The sequence below is a fragment of the Cryptotermes secundus genome, unplaced genomic scaffold, assembly GCF_002891405.2.
Source record: "Cryptotermes secundus unplaced genomic scaffold, Csec_1.0 scaffold1038, whole genome shotgun sequence".
In the NCBI taxonomy this organism is placed as follows: Eukaryota; Metazoa; Arthropoda; class Insecta; order Blattodea; family Kalotermitidae; genus Cryptotermes; species Cryptotermes secundus.
This window is the reverse complement of record NW_019740664.1, coordinates 19,020-42,483: the sequence shown is the minus strand read 5'-3', so window position 1 is coordinate 42,483 and position 23,464 is coordinate 19,020. Positions and strand designations below refer to the sequence as shown.

The following is a 23,464-nucleotide window of genomic DNA, read 5'->3' as shown; positions in this document are numbered from 1 at the left end:
ATTCATCATTGTTCTTAAATTCTATGAGATAGGAACATGAAACTTTCACTAAAATGATCTTAAAAGGTGGTTTTATAACCTTACCTTATAATATGAACCCCCTTTATATCTTCAATGGAAGCAGGTTGTTTAGTATTTGAGCAGTGAATGGTACGCTTTGAAGGATGAAACTTTCACTAAAATGATCTTAAAAGATGGTTTTATAACCTTGCCTTATAATATGAGCACCCGGTATCTCGGCTATGTAAGCAGGTGACGCCTTGAAGCATTAGTCTAAACACAGCGCTGGCTCACATTCACCAAACCAATACTGCGTATCTTTACTTTTGCTTTTTTTTTTCTAACCACACTTCTGTGCGGCCCTGCCTTCTTCCCCGTGGGGGGAATACAAGTGGAAATGTCCCTCCGTGAGTCGTATATTTTGACAGATTAGCTGCAGTAAATTCAACCTTTGTGTTATCATAACAAGGGTTTGGTGCTTCTGCGTTTCAGATTCCAACCTTTTCGGCTCCCCAGATGTCGTAGGGGTGACCACAGAATTCATGAATTTATTATAAGAACTGGCTGGTATATAGAGGAAGAAAGCAGAGCTTAGCTGGCTCAAAAAAAATAGTTATGGTCATCCCTCGAAACGACCACCAAGGTCAGTACGATAAAATGGCGTCAACTGGAGCGATAATGAGTACTTTTCCCTCCCCCACACACATCCGTATCGTCTCAGGGGGTGACCACAGTGTTCTGCCTTAAATTGTGGCGTTTTTCTAAGAAATGGGTGCTATGTACTGTGCGAAAGCAATCGATTTTACAAGAATAAAATTTTGGACAACCCTCTTCTAAGAATGCCATTTGAGTGTGTCAGTGTGGCCAGCTCGGGGCAATATCATATTATAAACACATCACATCACGTCTGACATTCATAGCGGTGAAACCGCTAGCAAGAGCCACAGGAACTTTGCTGCAAGACAGGCATATGTAACAATGACTTATCTCAGCTAAACTCGTTGGCTTAGTATACTCTGTTCTTGTGACAACAGGCCAGCGAAAAATCTAACAATCTACAGCAAAACCATCAATTATTATGGGCGTTATAACATAGGTGTGCAGCTGGACGAAACATACAGGCCGAACCCCCCCAGACGATTTAAATCCCTGACGAAACATACACGACGAACCACGGCAACGGGTTAATGACACCCACATTCCTCAATGTTTCCATGCACATAGGGCATCCTGTAATCAGTGTTTGCAAAAACATGTAAACTTTTGGGCTTATGAATTTAGCCAAGAGCAAGGCATATGCAATTTGGTTGGTATAATGGGTTACAAATACTTTCATAAACCTACCTTGTTACACGCACTGGGTGTGGAAAAAGAAACATTGCAATAATGCACTGTACTGGAAATCTATAAGAGCGGCTGAACTACTTCGAATAAAATCTCTGGCATTGCAGGCAGCATGCTTTTGCATTATATATAGCAAGATCAGCAAGATTCCATTTCAGTGCACATACATAACATCAAGAAAGTTTCATAAGCTTCTGCAGACATTACTGTAACCTCTTCTAGTTAAAATCATGAAACAAAAAAAGAAGTGTATGCACTCTATGCTGATTACAAATTTTAACAAACAAACATTTTTGTTATATAAGTAATCTTTACAAAAGCTGTACATTTCTATTTTGATTATTATTAAAGTCACAACTTTAGGTCCATGATTTATTTCAACCGTCTTCCAGCGCATACACTCATCTATCTCCTCCTCTCTCTTGCACTACATGTTTCGGCACAAAAGTGCCATCTTCAGGTGCTTATTCGATTTACGCTAAACTAGTTCATTGTATGCCTTGTCGTCTTCGTATTAAAATAACTAAAATATATATTTATCATACATATTGATAAATGTTAAATGTTAAAAATATTAAAATTGTTCAAGATTCCTCATCCCTACGTCGTATCTCACTACGCGAGTCACACCTATCCTCTTCTGTCGGAGCACGCTTTCACTATCGTGTGTGTATTGTGCTTTGTGTTGTGTCTTGCTCCTGTGACTGCGTGAGTTCAATATATATGATAAATATATATTTTAGTTATTTTAATATGAAGACAACAAGACATGCAATGAACTAGTTTAGCGTAAATTGAATAAGCACCTGAAGATGGCATTTTTGTGCCGAAACATGTAGTGCGAGAGAGAGGAGGAGATAGATGAGTGTATGCACTGGAAGACGGTTGAAATAAATCATGGACTTAAATCAGTGCAACAGGACGCTAAAATATAACGTCACAACTTTAGTTGTCCACAAATTAGGGCCTTATCAACAGGTACTACTACTGAATTTCAAATCAGGGATGATGATATATGCTTTTGGCCAGCTGTACCAGCTGCATGTGGCACTACTTTATTAACACAATACAAGTCAATGGGGCTGGGCAGCTAAGGCCCACCCAGCCTTCTATCCAATGGGTTTGGGGGGGGGGCAATTTCCCTTGGGGTAAAGGAGCCAGGGCATGAAGCTGTGACCACTCACCTCCAACTAGAGCTGAGATCAAGAATGGTGGAGCTAGACCTACACTCCCCCATATGTCTTCATGGCATAATGCTTAATTAATTCAGCACAAGCACAACTTGTATTTTTTACACCCAATTCAAAGTGCTAATTGCAAGATGCTGCAAACATGGAATAACCTCAAATATGTATGAATGGTCTCTGGAAACTGTTAGTGGAATTGGCTATCACAAAAGTTTGTTAGTAATTCCGCACAATGAAACAAAGAATATGCATCCTTGAACGTGAAGTGGCAAGTGGAGGGGTTAATGGTTAGGTTAGTACACTGCCAAACTTAATGTGGTCCAACTCCACTTACCACAGAAATGCCCCTGGTGTGGTGATTCTCATTCTTGTAATTATGCATGTGGGAGGTGGAGGCCAACTGGCAAGCAAATTGGTCCTGAAAACAGGGTACAGCAAGTGATATGAACTGGGCCAGTGCGCACAAAGTTTCTTTTTGTGTGTGAAACCAAATTATATCATATTTATTTTTAACTGCTTAATTTAGGGAGTTCATTTGGATGAGACTGAAAGTTGTGGTGCATAAAGTGCGGCAATACTGCTTTCCAGAGCAGCTGACTTTCATGTGGTAACATGTGTTAGAAGATATCACCCACCCAAAATCCATAATGAGATTCTTTCATGCACATTGACAGTTAAATGCCACTCGATAAATTTCACCTGATGCACAATTTTTGTGAAAAACATGATCAAAGTTATGAAGTATGACATGGCAACAAGGCATCAATACTAACACCTACACAATTCAAGAAATGATTTAGTGATGAACATGGCAATATTTCAACAATTGGGAAATTTTCATGGAAAACAAGATAGAGTTCCCACATACCATATCGCTATAATCACATTCTTCATAAAAATTACAAATTGTTGAAACTTCACCAATGGGACATGTTTACTTTTTATTCCCCCCCCCAAATTCATCCAAAACTCAGGGTGCATACATTACATGGAAGTGTAAATTATGAGTGTAAATATGGCAATCATGCTCACATTTCCAACCCAATGAAGCATGGAGATATCAAGAACTCATTCACAAAAAATTCTGTCAAAAAATCTACTTCACACTTATTCCACACCCCTATTAAACTGCTCCAATTCACTGCACCAGGCTGATTCATGTTGTGCAGTCTGCCAAGTATGTTCGTAACACAAGAAACTCTGGGTATAATTTACATAAACCGTTTTTAACACTTAGAGTGTGGTTTTCCTCAAAGATATCAAGATCTGAACTTGAATAATCAAATAAAAGGGTCATCCAGAAAGTAAAGACCGCTAGCACTTGTGCACTACATGCTCACTTTGCCTGGGACATTTTTTCTGTCCTCCACAGTCCACAACTGGATCCCAGTAATCTTCACTTATTCACTTATTTTGGGTGGCACTCACATTGGTAGCGATGAAGTGAATGAATAAGACAGTGGTTAAAGACTGGTGGCAGATTTCTATGATGTAGGCATACAGAAATTCATCACACGATAAGAGTGCCTGAATTTTCATGCGGATATGTAGAAAAATGATTTAATGTCTGTAATAATAATGTACAATATTTTTCTTTTTAATTTTGTTTATTTCTTTTACTCGCCAAACTGTCTTTTGTTTTCTGGAAGACCTATGTGTTTAGCCATTCTTTAATGAACAGCAATTTTACTATCACTGCCAAACACTCTTCTACAAACCCAATTACTGCACATATAGTGGCAATCACCTACTTCAGGTACTATCTCAACACTCGTCTTGAAGGACCAAGAGGGGAAAAAACCTGAGCCATGGCAGTGTCTTTGTGAAGATCTGAAGCACGCACCTCTTGAACACAAGTTTTAAAGTGTTCATCTGTTACTAGTTCAATCACCTTGCTGAATGTATCACCTAAATCTAACCAAGGCAATATGTATCAGAAGTGAGGAAGATGATGTACATTTAAATTAACATAATATTCTCTCTCTGTGATGTTACTCACTTCCACCTGAGTCATGTGAGGTGCTGGTGGCATCACATACTGGGGTAACCAGGGATTTCCAGGCAATGAATAGCTCTGCATAGTCTGAGCACCATAGTGTCGGCCATACTGTGTCAAGGCTGTGGGAAGCATGTGCTGTGTCGTCACCCCATTCTGTGCCATGCCACTTGGGTCATAGCTTACTGGAGCAACCTAATTGAGGTCAAAACATACAGAAGTCTTAAACACAAATTTTCATTTGCAGTACTGTTTATCAACTTTTCTGGATAGAGGGTGTCACATAGTCAGAGCAACAGATCCCCACGGCTGTTAATCTCAGTCTTCTAGACTGGAGCCGCTATTTCCTTGAAAAAGCTCCTCAGTTATCCACGCGAGGCTGGGTGGACCCCGTTCCAGACCCACTACTTCTCAGAAAGTCTGGCAGCGCCGGGAATCGAACCCAGGATCCTTGTATCTGTAAGCAGGAACTCTGACCACCATACCACAGAGACAGTTGGCACTAACTTCGCCAACAAGCGACAGACGCTTGGTCAGTACAGTTTCCTTGCAGGCTACAAACGACGGAGTCTGAGTTTGATTACTGTTGATCAGAAAGCATAACCTGGATATACGACAAAGAAAGCCGTCTATGTAGCAGCAAGTCATCATCAAGAATCTAATAGTTGCTCAGCTAGTCAAGAGCTTCCTGAGTTCTGCAAAACTCGAAGGTTCTTTACCGTTGTTACGAGTCTGCCATTGCTTCCTTCCCTCAAACAAATTTTGACCCCTCCAAACATAAATTTTAAATACTATTCTCCCATCCATTCCTAGGATTTCACAGTGGTCCTTTACCTTTAGGTTTGCTGATCAAATAAAGAGCCATCCAGTGTAACAAAATTTAATACAATAACAAATTTGGTGTATGGCCTTACAAGCTCTAGGAGGTATGAACATGAAAGGAAATTACATCAAGCGTAAAGCTAATTTACTTAATTGTCATGCCTGTGAAGACAGTCCCAAGGGGCTATAAACATGTAAGGCCCTGTAATCTAATTTGATTTTAAAATCTGTTGTTACACTGGATGGGCTGCCATTCTAACTATCCTTGCAGGTATTTCTGTCAGATCCTGCTACCAATACAATTTAGTGTGCTTCTTTTAACTTACAAATTTACAGATAATGTTGCATGCTTAGCTATTAGATATTTTTCTTCTGAAACGATATAGTTCATAATCAACCCCTAATAAGACTGCAAATTCTCATACATTCTCATTTCTCAACTGTTCACCTGAATGTTCAAAACTCCATTACAAGTAAAACTTCACACCATCATAAATAGCCTCACTTGCAACAACAATCATCAACAACCAACGATACAATCTCAATCGGTAGTGATGGGCCATGGGCTGCATGACCTCGGTTCAATTCCCAGAAGTGCAACACCTTCTCTTCTCTGCAACATTAAGACTGATCCTGGGGTCCACCCAGCCTCGTATGCAATTGGTACCATGGCTTTTCCCTGGTAGTAAAGTGGCAGGGGCATGAAGCTGACCACTTACCTCCATCTAGTGTCAGAGGTCAAGAATGGTGGAGCTGTAACTGCCCTCCCCAATATGTCCTCATGGCACAATGCTTAACCAACCACAGAGACTTTTCTTTTGCCTACACTTCCAGCTGCTGAACTGATGCTGTTTATGTACAACACAAAACATCTAAATGGGGATTAACATTACACTTTCCATTTAAAAAAACTAAGGATATTAATGAGCTAATGGAACCCCCACCAGCATCATGCCTGCCACACTTCACGTAACTTTCATGCTATTTGAGACTGACAGACCCTGTTAGTCTCAAGTGAGTAAGGAACAACCAGAAGCTGTACCATTACGTGATTAATAATACTGTCTGAGATTCTGATTCTCACAGTGGTGACATGGAGTTTATTGTCAAGTGGGATGTGACACCGCACAGTCTGGTACATCATCTTCACTGGAGCCTCCATGTTCAGAATATAAGACAAAAGCAGCAGATTCTTCTAAAACAGTACCAGATTACACACTAATACATCCCAAAAAGCAGCAGCCTGGAGCAACTTCTGATGTTCACAGTTCCGAATCCCAAATTTCTCCACTGCTTCAACTGAGCATGAATAATTATAATAGGAAATCTGCTCCCAAATCTACATTTCTGTATAATACATGAGAGTGTTATAACAGATTCTGCACATTACCTCTCCACCTTCTCTCCACATTCGTTGATCCGGACTCTTGTATAGGCTACGTTTCTTATTCCCCCCATCAGCAAATTTCACAAGAAGAGGCTCCTTTGACCCGGCCAAGGGGTTCCCATTAAATATCTGAATTATCTGTTCACATTTCTCTTTTGATTCCATCCTGAAAGAAGGAAGAAAGAAGAGTTCATGAACAAAATTCAGATTTTCATTATGAGCAAATAAAGTATACTTCTAATCCAACCAAGTTTACATTACAAGAAATTTTTAACCACAACTAAAAAATCTGGCACATTCATTAATAACTGTAACTTGTAATATTTCTGAATTCTTATTAACATACAAGATAATTTCCGCACTTAAGGGAAAATGAAGTGTAATTTGCTGTGTAAACTTAGAACTGCATATTTTCACATTCTAAGGACTGATGCGTAACTCTGCAGCAAGCAGTTCATGTAGCAACAGCAAAAAGCTAATCATAATACTAATGTGAAAGCATTACTGAATTTGGGGCATAAAACCTATTCAGATAATTAACTCTGTACACATGCAACATTTTCTGCCTATAAAACCATATTTCATCAATAAAGCAGCTTGTATGTGATACAACAGCCCAGAGTTAAGTAACCAAGTGCATCCTCAACATAAGTCACATAAACTAGCGATGCAAGCTCACCTTGCAAAGCCAACACCTTTACTCTGACCAGATGTGTCCCTTAGTATTCTTGTCGAGATGACTTGTCCATACTTTGCCAGCAAATTGTCTACATCATTCTCCTTGAAGTTTAGGGGCAAGTTGGCAATGTACAAGTTTGTAGGATCTTGCTCTTGTTGCTGCCCAACACAAAAAGAATGCATTTCATTCATACTGACAAGCACGAATGAACACAGTGATCATTATGGTCATAAGATCATTAATTTCATGTACAAATACACTTCTAAAAGTTAAAGAAGTACCTAAAAACATTTAAAATCACTTTAAACACGTACAGACAGAATTCCTGTAACATCAACAGTAATGCTACTTGTGTGGCCCATCAATCAATCACAATGAGAACCATAAAATTCCTTTCACTGCAAATTCTGAGTGTCATGACAGCTACTACTGCGCCACTCTGAAAAATATGATTAATAGTCCATTGCTAGTATCGCAGGAATGGATACAAACACAACACTGTACTGCTGGAATCGGTGTCTTCAACATGGTCCATGCCAAGGCACTTGCTAGACAAGTTACAGTTAACTTCAGAGTTGACAACTGGAGCGAAAAGTTATGTGAGAGACAGCCTGCCAGCCAGTAAGCATATGAACACGAAAGCTCTCTAATCTAGATTGTTGGGAGCTGTAACTAGCATGGTGACAGCAGCAACTTTGTCACCCCAAGAACTCGGACCACTGTCATGTCACGTCATGTCCAATGCATGACCCTGTCAACAGGACATTTCAAAGAACCAGACTAGAAACTGAACCATGCTGACTTGTTGGATCCAACCATGCTTGATTTACTGTTCCACTTGAAGATGAAGTCAGCAAGCTCCTCAGAAATACCATGCAAAACAGAGCCACATCCCAGAAAATAGTAATCCTCACTCTCAACACCATAAGAACTGCAATCTAATGTGATGACCAACATTTTCATAATATCTAAGAAAAACTTTTCTGCTTGTTGTTAATGACAGGCTCTCTACAGTCATGCCAGACACAGCATCATGCTTACCCTGAGAGCAGACTTTGTTTTCAATAAAATATGATATGAAAATTCAATTTCACATTGGTGTGATGAGGCAACAGAGAGAAGAACGTGCACTTCACTTCTGAAAACTGGATTCAGACCCACTGGAAAACAATTATGGGGAACTGCCCATATCACTGATTAAGTGATCATTCAGCTGGCTTATTACATTGCTCATCTCTGTCACGCACAAAAAGCCATTTTTTGTATTCTTCCCTTTCAGGATCTTATCCAACCTGTAGAAGTAAAGTAAAGTAAAGTAAAGTAAAGCTACCCCTGTAACAGGCCGTGGAGGCCCATAGGGTTGTGAGACACTGAGGGTCCCACAGTATCTAGACATTTCTAGACAATCAGCTCACAGATGGTGGCAAGGTTGTCAGCCTTATGTGCCGGCCACACTTTACCCCCAAGAATATTCCTAGTACTCATTTCTGTTAGAGGCTGACTTGACCCCAGGGCCATAGTGCAGCTGGAAGGCTTAGGTAAATTGAAAAAATCCACCTCATTGTGATTTGATCCAGTGATTTTCTGGCTTGTAGCATAGTGCCCCCTTATCCCACCTGTACAGTTTACAATGGTGTCATGTAATTTTTTTCTGGCAGCGGAAATTAAGAAACCTGCTGTCAAAGAAAAAGAGATTTTATTATTATTATTATTATTATTATTATTATTATTATTTGACTTCATAAATACATCTGCAGGTATGACAATTTTAGCAGCTGTGATATTTTCAACCTGGCAGGTAGAATGAGCAATATAAAAATCCTTCTGGATGTACATGCACATACGTGCTTGCACAGACCAGACTGACAATCCTACAAAAGCTCTTCCACAGAAGAGAGAGAGTAAGAACCAGTTTCAGCAAAACAATTTTAATTGGAGTTCCAGTTAAATATAAGCCCTTTTTTAACCCTTTGCACAATACATTAAGGAAACTTGTAAACAATAACCCTTTCACTGCCAACACTCATTGATTATACAAAAGGTAACTCAAATTAAAACAGCAAAATCAAAATAAAGATGCATATTATTCAAAAACTGATGGCAGTCTTTGTGTCAAATTACTGAACAATCTGGTGGTAACACTAAGTGAGCACACACTGGTTTTATTTGGAAACAGCTGGTTTCCAAGACAGGGAACCTGCAGTCATGCAGGGTAAAGATGTGACATACGAGGGTTGGAAATTTTATTGTGGCAACAATGCTGTAGACACACCATGCAACGGAACCAAATAATGTCACTTATACCACACGTTAGTTACATACCTACCTTACCTCAGAGCAAATGGACTCTCCCTTCTCACATCACGCGTATGCGAAGTGACGAGAAGAACAGAGCCTCGTGTTAGCTGGCGGTCTAATGTAGTGTTGTCACGATGTTTTCAAAACAGGAACATCGGAGTTGGATAAAAATTGAATGTGCCAGAGGCCGTACAGCATGACAGTGTCATCAAGGTCAAGAGGCTTGCGGGGAATCTGCATTGCCTTACAGAGTAGTGGCAAGGTGGGTAAAAGCCTTCAACGAGGGACGCCAAAATGTGGCACACATGCGTTGGCCAGGTCGTCCTAGGGTCAGCGAAGAAGTAGTGTATGCTCTTTCTGCGTTACTGGAGAGTGATCAACACCATAAGATTCGTGAGCTGGCTCGAGAGACAGGATTAGAGCATACAACTGTGCTTCACATCCTGAAGGTATGCTGGGGCATGAGAAAAATTGCATCACAATATGTTCCGCATGATTTGATGGAAATGCAGAAATGGCAAGCTGTTGCTGATTTGTTCGATTTATGGGGCTGGGAAGTGCTGTACCATCCACCATACTCCCCGGACTTAAGCCCTTGTGACTTCAACTTGATTCCTAAGTTGAAAGAACCACTTTGTGGCATTCAGAGATTCTTCAGGCAGTAGACCACTCCATTCAAATTATCAACCCAACAGGCGCTAAAGATATCCTACGACTTCCACAGCGCTGGCAACGGGTTGTACACAATGCTGGTGACTACACTGAAAGACAGTAAAGCTTCGAAACGTGCATCTATTTTGTATCAGTTGTAAATAAATAGTTGCCATTATTAAAGTTCCAACCCTCGTATAATTTGATTTCTGAAAGCAGAAGAAAATGAGCTATGCTCAAATTTATAACAGAATGCTGATTCATTCACCCAACTCAGCTCCATGTCATCATCATCATCTTTTCTGCACACTTAAAAGGTACAACTAAGAGATGTAATTTCTCATGAGTTAAAAAGGTCATGACAGCAAGGTACAAATGGCTTCAACATCAACAATATTACTCTCAAGGAATCCAGGCATTAGCACAGCACTGCAGAAGTGCATCGAATGTAATGAGGACTACACCAAAGACTGGCTTATGTAGTTTCCTTGTTGTTTGTGAAATTTTAATGTCTGTGGTTTTCATCTGAAAGACTTTCTGCGCTTACTGCAAAACTGAAACGTGTGCTGCATCAGCCCCGAACACACTTGCTTTTAGATAGGCCAATTACCTTTGCCCAACTCAGAACACAATCACGTTAGATACAATTATTGTGAATTTTGCAATCTAAGATCCTCTGCAGAGTGGTCTTCTGTGTTAGGTGCCACATCCCTGTCAGAGACATTATCATAATGCAGAAATCCACAATGTTAACTTCTCCACCATGAAAACTGCAAACTTGAACGAATTCAAAATAGAATAAAATGTAATATATTGGTAGCAATATTTGCACAAAAACAAACCGGCAGGAAAAAACTTGTCAGCAGTTGAAAATCTGGTTAAAACAATTACTGTGTGCTTTTAACAGTTAAGAAAGCAGCAACGGCTCAAAGTAATAAGAACAACAAACAGTTCTGAGAGATGCAGCATCTTAACACAGCTATTACTTTCCACTGGTCGGTTACTGGCACGGGAAGATGAGACACTGGACCATAAATATATATGTACAACACACACAAGAGTTACTTCTCTTGAAACAGGTATCACTCACCATACATATACATGAAAATGTATTAGAATAAGAATTTCTCATGAGTTTCCACGACTGCTGGATTAAACACCATTCCTTTATGAACCTTTAGTATCGTTATCTTCTCTTGACAAAGTATAGTGCATATTTACAAGGCATTTTTAATCTGTAATTGCAAAAGCCCCCAAAATTATTCAGGAAAAGCAAATGCAAACATAAACATATCATACAGAAGAAAAAGAGGAGGATAAATTTAAACAGAGGCGTGTGCGCACATGCACGCCCACACACTTGTAAGCCCAAATGCACTCTCTCTCTCTTAAAACTCTCACATCACACCAAATCCTGAAAGAGAATAATTAGTTCTAGCTAATGGTTTCAGTTTAGAGGTGAAAATTTACAAACAATTAAAATGAGAGAAAGAGTGTGAACTACCAAACTACATTATGAGCTACAGCCTACTTTAATGCACTACTTACTATTTTTCAAATTCCGCTACTATGTGGAACAACTGAGTTTAACATGGCTAGAAACTATGCTAATTATGTTATCAATGGTATTTATATTATTTACATTAAAACCTATTTCAAAGCTACAATCAAATAACCCACCACTAGTGCTACATTGCCATAATGTCAACTTTACAAAAATAAAAGCACATTACAGTCAGCTGTAAGTAGCCTACTTGGTGACCTATATTAATACAAAGTTAACAGTTTCTTCACAACATAAGTGAACACGAAAACATGTAAATGGCGTTATGTAATAAAATTTGGATTACATACACTACTGGTTCTTCACTATGTTATATTTCTGGGTGGTTTATGATCCCTCAAGTGCTCTGACTTGGTCTTTTCTGGTAAATTCAGGTTACAGTGGGTCAGGTCATGCTGAATTAAATTAGGATGGTTTGGTTGGATACATTAGGTTAGGGTAAGGTTAGGTGAAGACAGCTCAGTTTATGGGAATTTTTACCAAAATGTGCACTGTATCTGTGTTCGTTACTTCTAACAGTCTCCGCTTATGTGCAAATAATGCAATAAAGTGTTACATTACAGACTACAATTGCATATGAGGTCTGACAATAAAGTTTGCAAACTCGTCGTGTGCTTGCCATGGCAGCAGTGGACAGAAAACTCAGTATGGTTTCATGAAATTGGCATATCAGCATTACACAGCTGTGTTATTGTTGATCTATGGCAGTCTCTTTCTGAGTGGCTTCTATTATTGTCTGAAGGTGTTTTGGCGTGCCGTCAAGAGAATGTCGGAGCTCAGAACAATAAATGAACATTAAATTTCTCGTTAAACTTGGCAAGAGTGAAATCAAAATCGGACAGATGTTAGTGCAAGTTTATGGGGATAATGTTATGAAGAAAACAGTAGTTTACATGTAAGATTTGAGGCTTTCATGGCAGTGACTATGAAGAAAGCAGTCTTCTGGGATTTGGCACCATGTATATGTGGTGTTAACCGACGTTTCGGAGGAACGTATCGCCTCCATCTTCAGGGTAGAAGAAAAAATATAAGAATTCTGCAAGCGGAGAGACCGTGAGAACCGGTAAAAGCAGACTGTGTGGAAATACACAGCTATGTGAAAGCAGAGAGGGTAGGGGGGAAGGGCAAGTATACAAGTGAAAGCAGTAGTGTGGGAGGGGTAGGGGAAGGAAGCTGGGACAAGCGTGTTTTTGTGTAGGGAAGAGAAAGGCAAGGTTAAAGGCTGGGCACTAATCCGTAAGCTGAGGGGGGTGGGGGTGGTTGTTATGTTGGTTGGTCATGGCCTGTGTGGCCTTCTGGATCTGGCGTCATATCCCGGTGGGGGTTTTCTAAGAGAACAGATGAGAGGTTTCCAAGACTTGCTGAGACAAAAACCCCCCTCTCTGTTCATATTTCCTGGATGCAGTTCAATCTCAATTGCCTCCCTAATGATGCGATCCATATAGCGGGTCTTGGTGGCGAGGATGGAGGTATTCTGAAGCTGAATGCAGTGTCCCAGGTCGATGCTGTGTTCAGCTACGGCCGACTTGTCCGGTTGTTCGAGACGGATGTGCCGCTGATGCTCCTTCAACCTCATGTCCACGGAGCGGCCTGTCTGCCCAATATAGACCTGCCCGCACTCGCATGGGATACTGTATACACCCAGTGTCTTTAGGCCCAGGCTGTCTTTAACCGGCCGGAGGAAATTGGATAATTTGTATGGAGGCAGACCCACTGCTTTGATGTTGTGTCGGGACAGCACTCTGCTGATACAGTTGAATATGGTCCCGACATAGGGAAGGAAGGCGACCGAGCCCGGTTTGTCTTCAGGCCGGCTGATGTTGAGCCGACGGTTGAGAACTCTGTAGATCTGCCGGTTGTTGTATCCGTTCTTATTGAATACATCCTTCAGGAGCACCAACTCCGCATGTAGGCTGTCTTGATCACACAGTGCTCTAGCCCTGTGCACCAATGTTGAAAGTGCAGCTTGCTTGTTGGAAGGGTGGTGGTGGGACGCAGCGTTAAGGTACAGGTTAGTATGAGTGGATTTGCGGTACAAGATCTGCCGGTTGTTGTATCTGTTCTTCTTGAATACATCCTTCAGGAGCACCAACTCCGCAGTAGTTTACATGTTGGTGACACGATTTTCTGAGGGAAGAGAAAGTGTCACTGACGAAGAAAGATCAGGATGACCAGCAATGAGCAGAACTGAAGAAAACACTGCAAAGTTCATAAAAATTGTGTGAAAATGTTGGTTGACTCACAGAAGCAAGCAAACATGGACAGAAAAAAGTCAGGGAAATCTTAACTGAAGATCTTGACATGAGGAAGGTGTGCACTCAAATTATTTGCTCAAAAAGGTCCTTTCGAAGGATTGAAAGTAGTTTTCGCAATAATAATAACCAAAACGAAGAATACACGGTACCTAAACCCAGAAGACGACTTTCTTCAATAATAACCAGAGTTCCTGCCTACAGATGCAGAAGTCCCGTGAATGATTCCCGGCACTACCAGATTTTCTGAGAAATACTGGGTCTGGAATGAGGTCCACTCAGCCTCGTAAGGATAACTGAGGAGCTACTTGAATGGAGAAGTAGTGATTGGGTCTAGAAAACTGAGATTAACGACCACGAGACACCCTCTATCCAAAAAAATACTGGCACTAACTTCGCCCACACGCAGCAGTCACTCAGTCACTTGCAGACTAAAACCCATGGAGTTTTTTTTTTAATAATCAGAATGCAAACATGACTCAACTTCACATAACCCTAAGTTACATATTACAATTATGAGAAGAAAAATCTGCAAGGTCTTATCATTATGACTGTCTACATTTTGACAATAACTGTTCATGTCTGCTACATACTCAAACGTTACCTCATACACTTCCTCAGTAACATGCGGACTAGAATCCTTTCAGTGTCTTCAGAATGATATTTGCAGACTGTACACAGTGACATTTCTTGTGAATTATTTCATTATTACCAGGTTTCAGAGTATCATGGCATCATTTTTACTTGGGGGGGGGGAGACAGTAAGCTTTCAGTTTCAAAATTATCTATCTTCTTTTGATGGACGGGGGATTACACAGTTTTTAATATGGGCACAAAAATCGGAATAAACACAGGATGAGAGACCATGTGCCTTCTTTGCTACATACAAAATATTTCCTTTCTGAAATAAAGGCTCACTTACACTATGTACATGCAAACAATAAAGTTGTCCCTTGTGTGTAACTAGCCACCATGTCACAAGGACATACAGAAGAGTGGAGGTACAGCTCCATGCATTCATAACACCAGCGCTAGATGGAGGTGAGAAGTCAGCTTCATACCCTTGTAGCCCTAACCTGCAGAAAGAGCCCATTACCCACTAGACAGGATGACTGGGTGGGCTCCTGAGCTCATCCGGAGAGCAACAAGAGAAAGATCTCTGCCCCATTCGAATGAAACCAAAATTCTCTAGTTATTCAGCTGGTACTCTAGTCATGAACTAATTATATGTGCTAAACCATGCCCGCTCTCCAATCAGATGACAGAAACTCCAATCTCACGTAGCAGACACTGAAACCACTCATCTCCCATTTTGTTTGAACTGATTCTCTTCTTTAAACATGTGAAACTGGAGCAGATAGCAATAATACCATGCTCAATCTGGTTTCCCATCACTGCAGAGATGATGTTTAAATATGTGTAACAGTAATAATATCCAACTTCCAAGCTTCCAGTCAGCACTCCAATACTTCAGTCTAGCTCATTTCAATGATCCTAAGAGAGAAGACCATTTCTCCATTACACCTGACACTAGAAACATGCCTGGTTTCCAAAATTCTTTCTGCATCAAATACACTTAAGACAAGGGACAACCATAACCTTCCTATAATAACTTAGCCATAGTCACATGTCTTCAGATATTATCAGCAGTTTGTGACAAATTCTGACACAATAATAAGTAAGTAGCATCTCCTTTCTCTTCATGCAGCTGATGCTCGATCAGAGCAACGGCCTCCTCTCTAACCACAATGGCTATCGAAATCATACTCGAAGAATGCAACAGGACTCTTTAGATGAGGTCTTATAGGAATCAGAAATATCTGCTCTCATAGCTGCTGTTAAGTACATGATATCAAATGATACAGTAACATCTGTACACTGGAGGCAGATTATCCTTACTTAAGACTGGTCGTTGCAGCCGTCACAGCACTCTTCTCACATAAACCTGTGGCAGTAGCCAATTAACTCACAGCCCACCTTTCTGCTGTAGTTTTTAACTCACCTTACTTTGCAGATGAGTCTCAAGGCTGACTCTAAGCTTCTAAAGGATACCTCACATTATTATAACCTATACACAAACTGTGCCGTTGCATTATCTTGTACAATTCAAAATGTCTTCCTATCCAGCACCAATCCCATAGAATGTAATTTTGTTACAATATTGCAAATCACTGCTTCACATAACATTGTACAGCCAGGACACTTCTATGAAAGAAACTTTCTGTGACACTTCCTCCATGACAAATGTTGTACAAAGATATTACATATACTGCTAAACACTACACTTCATTTCTGAGCACTGTACTTCACAACACTAAAAACTGTACTCGTATGCATTTCAGCACTACTGACATAGCCATTAAGCGAGTTTGGCAGCCAGCAGCAGTCAGTCATGGGAGAACAAATTTCTAGCCATCCAGCCTCAGGATAGTCTGCCCTCCCTCCATTTGTCAGCTTTCATTGGCTTGTGTTGCCTCCCAGATTTATGACAGAAGCTGTACTTCAATGTGATGCCTTATACACAATATTCCTCGAAATGTAAACAATGTATTCATAAGAACCCCGTCTTCTGAGATGTGGTGCCATGTAGTTGTTGTGTGAACAGACTTTTTGGAGCCTCCATCTTCAGGGTACAAAAATCTGTGAGTGTGGAACCAGCATGAGCAAATGGCTAGCAGACTGACCCACAAGTTGAGAACACCCAGCTATATAAGAACAAAGGGAAGGAGGACAGAGAGTGGGCTACATGGAATCAACAGAGGAGAGGGGTAGGGTCAGTAGAGACCAGGTAGGCCAAGCAAACAAGCAAGTACCAGAGGGCGGGCCACAGAAGGTAGAGGAAAGTTGTCAGGGAGAAAAGGCATGGCGAGCATTGATTTTTCTACCCTGATGATGGTGACACGCTCCTTCGAATCATCAATTCACACAAGATCTACACAGCACCACATCTCAGAAGACAGCACTCTTCATAGTCACCAATGTGAAAACCTCAAATCCTACACAATGTATCGATAATGTCACTTCTTACCTACTAATAATTTCTATGTCTATAATGAGCTTGTTCAGAACTGCCACCCAAATAATATGGAAGAAATCAACCAACCAACCAACCAACCAACCAAGAGATCTGCTTCCATCAATCTTCACAAATAACCCCTACATTTTCTTCATAGGCACTGCAAGCATGCTTATACAACAATGCGTTTTATATTCTATGCATATCAAATGGTTTAGATCTATGCAGTTGATCTAGCACAACAAAACTGTCTATGTGAACTAGATATAGTTCCATAAAAAGTAGGTAAGACCTTGCAAAAATATTTTAATATTACAGAAGAGTTAGAGAATGAGGTTATGGAGTGAATAGGTATAGTTTTTTACTCTCCCTGCAGCAAGCAGTATTGCTCATCATGCAACGTAACGTACACTGGGCAGTCTATGCAGCAACGAGATACCCACTTTCGCCATCTGCGCCTGAACTCCCTTTGCCTGGAGTGCTTTAACTGCAGACTCGGCTGATGCTGGAGTCTCGAAGTCCACAAACCCATAACCTGCAACAGTTAACCCCATAAAAAAATAGTCACTAGCAGCACCAAACGTAATGCAGTCAATGCAAGATACAAGTGAAAATAATCCATTAAGTTCTCAAGTCTACCTACCACGTTAAAGGGGTAGTATACAAAAATTTCACATCCAGCTAGACTAAATGTAACACCATCTTGTATGACCACTCAGCACTTTTCAAGATATATTAAAAATAAAAAATCAAGAAAAGTATATAACACACTTCCAAATTCAGTATCTACAGCAGAACTTTCATTTTATATCCCCTGCTTTTAGGTGTTCCCTGATTCAACATTCAATTTCAACGATGCGAAATCACTATTTAATTTCTTTGCTTATGATTCTGTTCATCACTGTACAACAAATATACTGAAAAACAAAAACTGGCTGAAGCCATCTTCGGCTGTTTGTGTGAACTTCTGCCTATTGTGGCTGTGTGCTAAAATAAACTCTATTTTGCACTATAAAATTATTTACACTTCAAATTTTCATATATTCATTCTGAACGTATGCTACGTCCTTCCCAAAGATATAGTGTCATTCTGACAAGAGTTCAGATAAAATAATGACTGATGTAACTTCACTGGGTTCCACTGAAGTATACTACACATATTCAATAAATTTCACTAACTTCCTTTGTTTGTAAGGAATATGATCTTTCAACATACAGTGGACAAAACTGTGAATTCTGCCTACTTCCACGATATCCCAATGTGAGTGGAACCTACAGGGATCATTTTAGTTTTCACTACAAGTCTCATTCATATTACTGCGGTTAGGTGAACTTCTGTGAATGCTGGCTACTTGAGAATAAAGAGTTTCTGTTTTCTCAGGCTTTAATGTTCCTGTAATCCAAATGTACATACATCTATTACTGTAAAGCAAACCAACAGTATATATATATAAAACAGGGAGAGAGAGAAAAAAATCTGGTGCTCTTACTTGTTCAGTGAGCATACTAAGTAAAATCATGAATACAAAGTGTCACTGATCACCTGTAACACATAATTACAGACCAATGAAACGATCATCTTCAAAAACTGCATCTAAGGATAGGAAGGAAATTTCAAATTCTTCTGTTGATTTTCAACAGGCATTTTCACTGGCCAAATTAAATATATTATTTTTGTGATCTGAGGTTCTCATGGCAGTGAATATATTAAGACTCTTCTGGGATGTGATACTGTGTAGGTTTTTAGTATATGGATACGTGTACCGATGGTTTAGAGGAACCTACTGCTGTGATCTGCAGGATAGAAAACCTCACATATCCCTGCACCCACTTTCTCTTCCCCCATAACCATTAATCCGCCTAACACAGCTTTCTCCTCTATCCTGGATGATGGTTGCAGCAGGTTCCTCCAAAACATTTACACACATTAACAACACTAAATGCCATTACATCTCAGAAGACCAGGGTCTCTGATGCTCACTGCTGCAAGAACTTCAAGCCGATGGTTGCAGCAGGTTCCTCCAAAACACTGATACACATTCACAACACTAAATGCCATCACATCTCAGAAGACCGGGGTCTCTGATGCTCACTGCTGTAAGAACTTCAAGCCTCATATGCCTGCCAATTAATTATTAAATCCTATACAAGGAAAACTTGACATACTGCCATTTTGTATTTACCTGTGACAGAAGTTTAAATTTGTGACCCACCCACTCAATATTTGACTACTCTACTTATTAATGGCCCTAAAAGTTGATCTCTACTGTGGGGGGCAGACCATAATATATATATGCTCTTGAAGGGCAGCTATAACTCTCAAAGACACACTCACTTTATACAGGTCTTCAGATAAACCTAGCCCTAATGATTAGCATCCTCCTTTTAACCCTTCAAGAAAATAACAGTATTTACCTGCTTCAACATAAAAAAAAAAAGTTAATTTGGTTCGGTTTATTTATGGGTTTCACATGGTTACCAAAATAAAGACAGCATTTACCTAAACACCATTAAAAGACTGGTACTTGTAACTGAAATGCAGTGTTTTCTCCTACATAGGAACCGAAATTTGTATGTTTTTAAAGCATGTGCACACATAAATGTGCCTATTAACCCTGTCATGTATCACAGTGTCTTGTCCATCTTTCCACATGCAACAGCTACTTAAGAACTGTTGAACAATTTCAATTAAATCTGTGACCAAATGAGTTTCGGTGACATCTGTAGACACATCGGCACCCATCTTCAGCTTAACTTGCTGAACATTTACCAGTGCTTTAAACAGAAGTTGCAGAAAAATGACACACATTTTTCAACATATTGTGACATGTTGACCCCTACCTCCCCAGCTGCACGTAGCGGTAACGTAGCGCTCGCGTAATAGGCGAGTAATCACCCCGCATCCTGGTAGCTAGCAACGCGCGGTGACGTCACAAGCGGAGCCGAAGTGTGCCGAGCGGAGCCGACGTTAGCCGAGTCCTCGCAACCTTGAGGCTATGCAAAGCGAATCAACAGCGGTGACGTCACCAAGGGGTAACAGTGTCCTCTGCTATAAGCCACGTCACACTAGTAACAGCGTCCTGGAGCTACCGCCGAGTGAGTCCTGGAGCAACCACCGAGTCAGTCCTCGAGCTACCTCCAAGTTAGTTCCGAGTTAGCCAGCAACCAGTCAGTTGTATTGTGGCATTTGGAGTGTACTATTTGTGATACTGCAGATAGCAGTAATCGTAAATCTGTATTTTGGGTGATTGTAAGAGCGAACGTGAAATAAAATTCGCTACATCAAATACATCGTGCAGTTATTTGTCGCGCTATACGGCCGATACGCGACAATATACACTTCTTCTGTACCACTTGGTTCCCAAGATAATTAAACTGAAAGAAGGGGCATGCACCTGAATTACTATGCTATGCATACATTTCCAAAGTTCCTAAAGATCAATCCATAAAGGGGATAAATAACTGGGAGTCTGTATAAATGAAACTTAAAATACATTAAAAACATACCTTTACATTTATTTGTATTCTTGTCTAGTATGGCCTTGGTGGATATGATGTTTCCATACCTGAAAGATTAAAAAAAGGCATTAACACATACATTCACAATTACTGAACAATCAATATTATGTTTTACAAGATACAATGTGTAAAAATTAGAGATTATCTACACTGATTGGTGGCAGACACACATGCGAAGTGTGTGAAAAAATAATGCTGGAGTGAAGACGTGTGATCTTGTACGAGACCCTGCTGTTATCATAAATGCAAAGTTGTCACTATGCACCCCAGCAGAAAGGCATAATATGGGGGCAGAATGGAGGTAAAGATTCAAGTATTCTTAATCTTGAAACTGATGCAGGTGGTTAGCTCCACACCCTTGCCAGTTTACCTCCATGAAAGAACCCTGGTACCCACTGGGCTGGAGGCTGTGTAACCTCCAGAGCCAACCTAGAACCTGTATGGAGAAGACACACGCCTTTGCTCTTGCTGGGAATCGAATCCGTAAGTCCTTGATCAATATACTGAACTACTGCTGCTAGTACAGTGACTTTTACTTCCAATGGTTGCAGGAAAACATGACAAAGAGTATTCACTACCATGCTGGGCATTTTTTTTTTCCTGATTCTGTAAACATGATGTGTGGTGTAACAAATCACGGAATGCGCTCCTTAATAAATTTGAAACTGTGTCTTGTTCAGTCTCTTTATCTGTACATTTCTTTATTTGCAGCCAGACAACTGGCTCATAGACAGCAGCAAAGTTCTCAGCCTTACCCACCGACTGTCAGCCCTTTTATCCCATTAGACTCCTGGTACTCATTTCTGTTGAAGGCTGAGTCAACCCCAGGACCACAATGTAGTTGGAAGGATTAAGTCAATTAAAAATCCAATTACATAATCGGGAATAATCAAACCCACAAACTTCTGGCTTGTAGCAATAGCCTATACCAACTATGCTACCACATGACCCTACCTGGTATAGCAGAGATCTGAAAAAGTTAAGTGATAGGGTGGAACTATCTACCTGCCAGCCTCAAAACTGATAAGCTGCAATGACATACTTTATGTAACTGTTTTACTTCAGCAAAACTTCTGACGATGTTGAAACAATTAAGATAAAAATTCAGTCTTCCATGTTTCTGTACATTTAAATGCTGTCCCTGCTGCTCCTCCTGCTATGTATTTCTTACAGGAAACATTCACAAACGCCTGGAATGGATATCAGGACATCTGCAGAAGTTCCACGAATAATCATGCTGGGCATGTATCACTGTCTGAAGCGCATCTGACACACACATAACGTTTTGGAGATGGATTAAATCCCCTTCCATCATCCATCACCCAGTGATTGAGCTGGTCTCTTGGGCTCAACTAAGCAGAACCCTCTGTCCTTTGCAACATTTCAAACAGGATTGAGTTGGATCCAGTTTCCAAAATGCTCTGTATATACCAAACACATTGGAATCTACGTAAATCTGAATCAACATAAATACCAAGTGGCTTATGATAACCCATCCACATACATGTATGTGTACACACAAACAGGCACCTCCAAAAATGACACACATAATCATATTATTTAATTCCTTCCAGTAAAAATTAATTCTTGTGAAACATGATATTATGTGTTAATGGACCTGACTCTCTGGGAGGTGAAAGATTTATCCTGGTTACCACTTGCGCCACAAGCATTGCATTTAGATTAATGTCAAGCAGATATAAATTGTGCCTATAAATCTTCTGAATAAATAATTTTACTAAAAAGACTAATTTTTTATTTGGAATTCTGTAATCCAAATGATTTGGTAGTCCAAACACACAACTGCTTTAATTAGTTTTGAATACTGGGGCTGCACTGCATACCTCAAAAAACAGCAACCAATGTCCAACATAATATTTACATAAAAGAGTCAACCACTGTCACAAGCCCTTGCAGAATCATTCACTACAAAAGGGGTATACGTATTTTGGAACAGGTGTGTTAGTCTCACCTCTCTAAAATAATTCTCACCACATCAATATGCTGAGGAAATAAACTGTGTCCACATATTTTTACCTCTCAAAAGCCTCTAAACTGAAAACCTGGGATAAGACTAAATGTCCATTGCCTCCACGTTTAAAATATAATGGTGTCAGAAGCAATATATTTCCTCTGTAACATTAATACCCATACCTGACTATAGGGTGTAATAACCCAAAGGCCAGAATATGAATATTGATTGGTCTTCATTCTGTGTTCACAGAATCTACAGACATTTGAAATGGGTGAAATTTTCTGTTTAATCCAAGTTCCACTGTAAATAAGTTACACTTCATTCAGCTATCAATTTGCAACCATCACATACTCACATTGAACACATCTGGACCAGGTCCTTGTCTGTGGTGTTCTGGTTCAGGCCACGTATATACAAATTAGTTTTCGACAGCTGTTCTCCAACAGGTGCAGGTCCCATGTTGTTGCTGAGACTGGTGCTCAAAGTTCCACTCTGAGAGCCTGTGTTGGAACTTGAACTACTGTTCGTGTTGGAGGGTGAAGCTGCTGTAGGAACTCTCTGAGATCCATACTGCAAACACAAAATGAGCAGCTTTAAAAACACAACACACACATCTGTGTTTCATGATTATTAATGTCCTCCTGCAAAGATTATGACTGTCCTCCTACAAAGATTATGACTGTATTATATAATTATATAATATTATTATATTATATTATATTATTATATTATAATATTCCGCTCCTCCGTAAGTAAACCCCTTACTCAAATGGT

General features: G+C 40.1%; 1 protein-coding gene across 8 annotated transcripts in view; it reads right to left on the bottom strand.

The window, feature by feature from the left end:
* Positions 1-23,260, bottom strand: part of LOC111872557 (protein alan shepard) — a gene marked incomplete at its 5' end in the record, with an annotated part of 44,488 nt that extends 21,228 nt beyond the window's left edge. For 4 of the 8 annotated variants that reach the window (XM_023866592.2, XM_023866593.2, XM_023866591.2 and 1 more), the window contains 7 exon segments: positions 2,866-2,949; positions 4,531-4,722; positions 6,740-6,902; positions 7,416-7,573; positions 17,607-17,731; positions 20,704-20,762; positions 23,046-23,260. In XM_023866592.2, the coding sequence (XP_023722360.2) occupies positions 2,866-2,949; positions 4,531-4,722; positions 6,740-6,902; positions 7,416-7,573; positions 17,607-17,731; positions 20,704-20,762; positions 23,046-23,260 (996 nt within the window). 8 annotated transcript variants of the gene reach the window in all.
* Between the last annotated feature and the right edge of the window lie 204 nt (positions 23,261-23,464).